The sequence below is a fragment of the Convolutriloba macropyga genome, chromosome 9 (genome assembly GCF_964194025.1).
Source record: "Convolutriloba macropyga chromosome 9, txConMacr16.3, whole genome shotgun sequence".
Taxonomy (NCBI): domain Eukaryota; kingdom Metazoa; phylum Xenacoelomorpha; order Acoela; family Convolutidae; genus Convolutriloba; species Convolutriloba macropyga.
The window spans coordinates 5527794-5533793 of NC_134476.1; the positions used below are offsets into that span (position 1 = coordinate 5527794).

A 6000-nucleotide genomic window follows, 5' to 3' on the forward strand; every position below is an offset into this window, starting at 1 on the left:
TTTAATATGCAAATTAATATGAACCAATATACCCATACATACCCTCTTTTTAGTGGAGCCTGCCTCTCAATGGCTATTATTCAGGCGCTCTCCTTTTTATACAGTTCAAGAATTTGAATTCTTGGAACTGTGTGGCGCTGTCTTTTTTTAAGATCTATTCACACATTTTCATGATTTTTGAAGTCAATTTCGAGTTGTGATTTTGGTCACGCCGAAGCGTGAAGTGGAATGTAAAAACGAGTGGTTTTGTGGTGTGAATTTTATTCGCTCTGATTTGAGTGAGCAAAGAGTGTTTGAACAAAATTCGCTTTCTCGCTAGTGATTTGTTCACATGCGGCGATTTCACTTTGATTTTTAACTGCGCTTAAACTTTGTCTCATCATTGAGAGGTCCCATACAATTCCCTGTAATTTAAAACCTAACATGTTTACTGATATTATGATGTAGCTGATGTTCGTTTGTTGGACAATATGCGTTTTCATAAAAAATTATGTGAGTGGTGTGTTTGTTTCTTTTTCTCTTGCTTTAGCACAATCGCGTAACAGGAGAACCCAATGATTTTAAATGTGGCTCAATTGAACCTATTTATTCTTTCAGTGTAACTTTAGCTGAATTAGTATAATAGAAATTGAAATAAAAATACTTTATATTCAGATAATAGCTAATGATTTTAATGGCTTCACTAATTTGTGTTTTCGCAATATTTTTAAATTATTGTGCGTAATTTTTGAGTTTTTCTGCATCTATAGTCCGTTCTTATGGCTTAGTCTAACCATAGACAGGTCCTATTGGTTTCAATATGACCTTTTAGTAACTTTATCAAGAATTATTTCGTTAAAAGCTAATGACTTATTTTTTGAAATTATTTGATTTAAAAAAGGTTGATTGATTTTTGAATTTCGCGTTACCTGGTCTCATTAAAGAAAAATCTCATCTGCTGTAAAGTTAGGAAAAATTAATTTTTTGTAGTTAGGGTTTTATCTGAAATTTTTGTTTTTTGCTTTTTTTTTTGTTTTTTTGTAGTCTTTTCAATGCAGATCTCGTTGTAATGAGGCATGGCATTATTTAATTCAATTATTAGTTTGGTTATGTAACGATTTTGTCAAAACTCAAACATCTATTTTATTATCTCTTTGTCAAAAATGTAAGTCAAAAGATAGTTGAGTCAAAAATGTAGATGAGCGCGGGTCGGAACTTCATGTGCGAACGCACATTAACGATCCTCCTTGATGTTCTTTAGAATCTTTCTTTTAAGGCGAAAGTTCCAAAATAGGAGTTGTTGGTTTCATAGAAGTCTTTTAATTGCTCTTAGACATGTTTGTAGCAATTGTTTTGACCTTATTGGACTTTTAAGCTGCAGTTTCCTAACATGACTGTTTTGTCTTCCGTTAAGAGAAATCACAGAGAGCTGTAAATTTCACGAGGGCCTCATTTCCGTTTGCTAGTCTGTAAGTCTTACTGAACGGCTGGACAAAACTGTTGAAAGAACTTAGGCTACTATGCATAGATAGGTTTCCATTTTTCATTATAGGAGCGAAAATATTTTAGAAAATTATTTCTGGTTATGAAAATTTATTTTTTTGAGTTGTACGTTGACAGTGATATAGTGAGCAGCACAGCGGTATAGTTGAAGAGCTGAAATAGGTCTTTCCCATCGCAATTGTCTGATGACAAGCATATGTTTTGCTGACCGTACAAACTTATCAATTTTTGTGGTGCGAATTTTATTCGCTCTGATTTGAGTGAGCAAAGAGTATTTGAACAAAATTCGCTTTCTCGCTAGTGATTTTTTGTTCACATACGGCAATTTCACTTTGATTTTTAACTGCTCTCGAACTTTGTCTCATCGTTACTGATTTAATTTTTCTTTACTTTGACTCAAAACTAATAAAACAGCATATTACAAGTACGAGATTTGGCTCTGAGTCATTGATAAAGTGATTAATAGCCGCCTCAGCTTCTCAGCCGGCTATTATAGCGCTCTTAATTTTTTACATTTCAAAGAATTTGAATTGGATTTGTGAGCTGTCTTTTTTTAAGATCTATTCACACATTCTTATGATTTTTGAAGTGAAATTGGAGTAGGGATTTTAGTCACGCCGAAACAGGAATTCGAGCGAAAAAGCGAGTGCTTTTGCGGTGTAATTTTTTTTGCTCTGATTTTAAAGTAGAGTGAGAAATCGGTGTTTGAACAAAAATTCGTTTTTTGGCTAGTCGTTTTTTGTTCATATGCGGCAATTTCACCTCGATTTTTAATGTTTTTCATTTTTTGGATCGGATTTATTTTAAAATGGTTTTCCCAATCCATTCTTTGTTCATTCTAGGGTTTTGGTTGAACCATTTTTCCTTTTCTCATTAGTGTTTTTTTCATGTGGCATTTTGACATTGATTTTTTAGTTTATTTGTTTATCTGGTTTTTTAGAAATGCTTTTCCGAATTCACTCATACGTTTTCTAGGTCTACACTTTTGTGTAGCCAATGAGAATTTTTTGAATTGTACGTCAGGGCTTGTTCTGCTGTTTTTTAATTCGCTTTACCTTTTGATAACGTTTTTCGTTTTACATAAGTCACAATTTTCACCTTTGATGTCTGACTTACGTCACTCATTGTTTAACTGAATATATCTTAAATTCTTTCACTCATTCAATTACGCAATGTGGTGAATAATGCCGAAGTCAAAAGATGAAAATCAAAAGAGACGGGATGAACCGATAAAGCCAGGTTATTAAGTCATTGAGAGTTAGGTTATCAAAATTCATTAGAGTGTTTGCTAGTTGACATTGTTATTACGCTTATTAGCTTTCAGTTTAGAAGATGATTTAAGTATAGTTTTAGAATCCAACTGTAATTAGAACACTTTTTGAGACTGAAAAAAAACAACAAGGTGGGTTAATTTATCTCATATGCATCAAGATAAGATAATAATGTTCATGCTCATTTTCTAAGTTTTAAGCATCTAATTTAGACTAAGTAGTTTTTTCGTTCAGATTTCTAATGGCTCTCAAACTAAGTTCGTAGCAATTATTGTAAACGTCTTGGTCTTATTTAAGCAAATTTTTCACTTGATTTTTTTTGTTTTCTAGATCATTCTTTGACTTCTTAAATGATCTTTTTACGCTTTTGTTCTTCTGTTTTGAGTGATCTCTATTGCTTTCACTCAAAAGTAAAGCTTGTTTTTAAAATAAAAGGGACTGCAGCATAGCAACAAGAAGGGCCAGATAGCCGAGTGAGCAGTGCTTCTTGTGAGGTATTGGGAGGTCAGTGGTTCGAATCCAGGCGTGGTAAACAATTTTTGCCCCCATAAAGGAAAATTTATCTAGGTGACAGCCCCTGAAATAAATTGCCTCGCCTGTCGTTCGAGAGCACTTCTTCCGACATTAGTCGGTTTATGTTTAAAAAATGAATGGGAAAAATTGAAAACTGCTATTCGCGGGAAGTTTTCTGCATTTGATTTTAAGCTCTTAATTGGTTATAGTAACCATAATGGCTCTTCGGTCATCCACATAAAACAACTGTCTCGTTAGGGAACAAGCTCTCGTTTTCTTCCAGGCAAAAGATCCGGTTCTACACGAAAGCGACTTCGAAGCAGATATTGAGGACTCTGTCAATGCCAAAAAGGAAGACACCGCAAATTATAAGAATGACGAGATACGATCAAAGAAACGAAGCAAAAGTAAAGAAAGGGATGCTCATCGCGAGGACAAGCCTAACAGTCCCAGCAAATTGAGCTATCGACCACTTTCAACAGCAAAAGTGAGAAAAATTGATCAAGAAATTTAAATTATCTAAAAGTTTTTGGTTTGATTCTCTTAATTTATTGTAAAAAGATTCAAATCCTGGGTCAGTTAGTTAGATGTGGTTTAACCTTGCACGAGCAATCTTCTCGATTGTGGCACTGAACAATCACATAAGGTATTTGACCAATTTGTTGGCAGATCTCGCTAACGTTGGCACCTATCAAGGACGTTTGTGTAAGATAACAATCTGATAATCAACAAATGAAAATTTTCTAGTCAAGCTGCAATTCCCCAAATTTAATACTGCAATTTTTGTTTCTGACTAAGCTTTTGAATACTTCTCCAATGATCAAACTAGTGTTATAGGCAAGCCTTGCAGAACCATTTTCATTGAGCAAAGACAAATTGCGAAAGATTGCTGACACTTTGATTGAGAAGCACTCCTCAAAGGGAAGAAGGAAAAGCAGCAGCAGTAGTAGCAGCACCAATAGCAATGGACCAAAAAGTTATGGAAAGAAAGGAGAAAAGAGCAACCAAACAACAGCTGATGGAAATGACTCAAGCATGGACATTGATAGCTCTGAGGAAACGGACGCTCAAGGTTGGTTGAGACAATAAAAAGCGTCAAGTCTAACAGAATTTTGCTTGAGGCATTTATGATCAAGTTTTTGGGCCTTCACTCGTTATAGACCCCGCACGAAATTATAGCCCTGCTCCGGTTATGGTATATTTACTTGAGTCGATATACACGTTACGCTATATGTTATATAGCCACTAAGCCGAGGGTAGAGAGAAAGGCTATAATGGAGAAAAACAAATAGTAATTAAGCGAGTGAGTGATTACAGGCAGTCTACTACTGCTCAGTGCCTGCCCGCATTATTACCCTCCGGAAAAACAGCAGGATCAGTCCTCATGTACAATTCAAAATCCCGATCTCCCTAAAAAATCTGACCGAAAGACTCAAGACAAATATTTGACCTCTAAACGGTGAATTTTACACAAAAGCATCGCGGAAGCAGAAATCTTAGTCCAAAGTTATCGAACTTTTATTTCTAATGTAAAGCCATAAATAAGAATTGTAAAGCGAACCAAAAGTCTAATGTAAAGCGAACCAAAAAAAAATATAACAATGAGAGCAAATTTGGTTGAGAAAGAATATGATAAATGCTATCATTGAAAAGATAACATTAGCTATTTTTGTTTGAGTTTTGTGAGGGTTTGTAGACCTCCTGACTTTGATTTTTGATTGGTTGATAGATGTAAGCAATGCATAGAATTACAGGTACAAAACAGGTGAGATTTGCTAAATTGTCATGTCAGAGTATTGTGAGTTGTAGCAATACATTTTATTAATAGCCGCACAGCGATAGCTGGGGCTATTATTGGCCTTCTCTTGGTTTTTTACAATTCAAAGAATTTGAATTGTATTGGGGCGCTGTCTTTTTACGACTCGAAGAGGAGTATTGGAGAAGTCCCTTTTTTTTAATCAATTTTATTGGAGTGAATTTTGAAGCGGGAAATGAAACGCGTGAAAAAATTTGGAGTGATTTGGTTGCTGAACAAAAGTGAAGAGCGGAGCGAAAAGAGAGTGGTTGTTTGTTCATACCGCTGTTTTTGAGAGAGCGAGAAATTGATGTGTGAAAAAATTTTCTCTGAGCGAGCGAATTTTTTTTGTTCACGTGCGGCTTTTAAAAGCAGTTTTTTTGCAATTTTTCTTGTTTATGAGGTTTGATTATGATATTGTATCGGATTTGGGCTCGTTCTGATAGGAATTGAAGGTTTCAAGTAGTTAATTTGAGTTATATGCAAATTTGGAGGTTTTTGATCAGTTTTGCTGATTTTTCGACGAAATTTAATGTTTTTTGGCTTTTTGTTTTGTTTTACTGCTTTAAGTGCAATTTGCATAGAAGCTAGTTACTCAATGATCATCAGGAATACAAATTGATTACAATTTTGTTGTTATAAAACATTTTTTCTGAAGAAAAATGACAGAAAAATTAGGAATTTTTTAACCACTTTTTTTAAAATTTTGGCTTTTTTTCGTTTTTTTTTCAATGGTAGACAATTTATTTAGCTTGTTATGACTTGCCCATTTTTGCGCGAGCATTTCATTGCTCTATTTGCTCAAAGTAACTTTGTTTGGCTTTATTTTTTCTTGTAAAATTTAAAAAAACACCTTACTTTTTCTCGTTTTTATTTGTTCAATTTGGTTTTAATTGTCGTTTCTATTCTTCCTCAACCTTTGATAGCATTTGGGGAGTT

At 34.3% G+C, this 6000-nt stretch overlaps 1 protein-coding gene across 1 annotated transcript in view; it reads left to right on the forward strand.

The window, feature by feature from the left end:
• The window catches only part of LOC142345946 (uncharacterized), a 280658-nt gene that overhangs the window by 204954 nt on the left and 69704 nt on the right, over positions 1-6000 (forward strand). Inside the window, exons 4-5 of the mRNA XM_075398413.1 lie at positions 3550-3753; positions 4104-4338. Coding sequence (XP_075254528.1) covers positions 3550-3753; positions 4104-4338 — 439 coding nt within the window. The remainder of the gene's footprint in view (positions 1-3549; positions 3754-4103; positions 4339-6000) is intronic.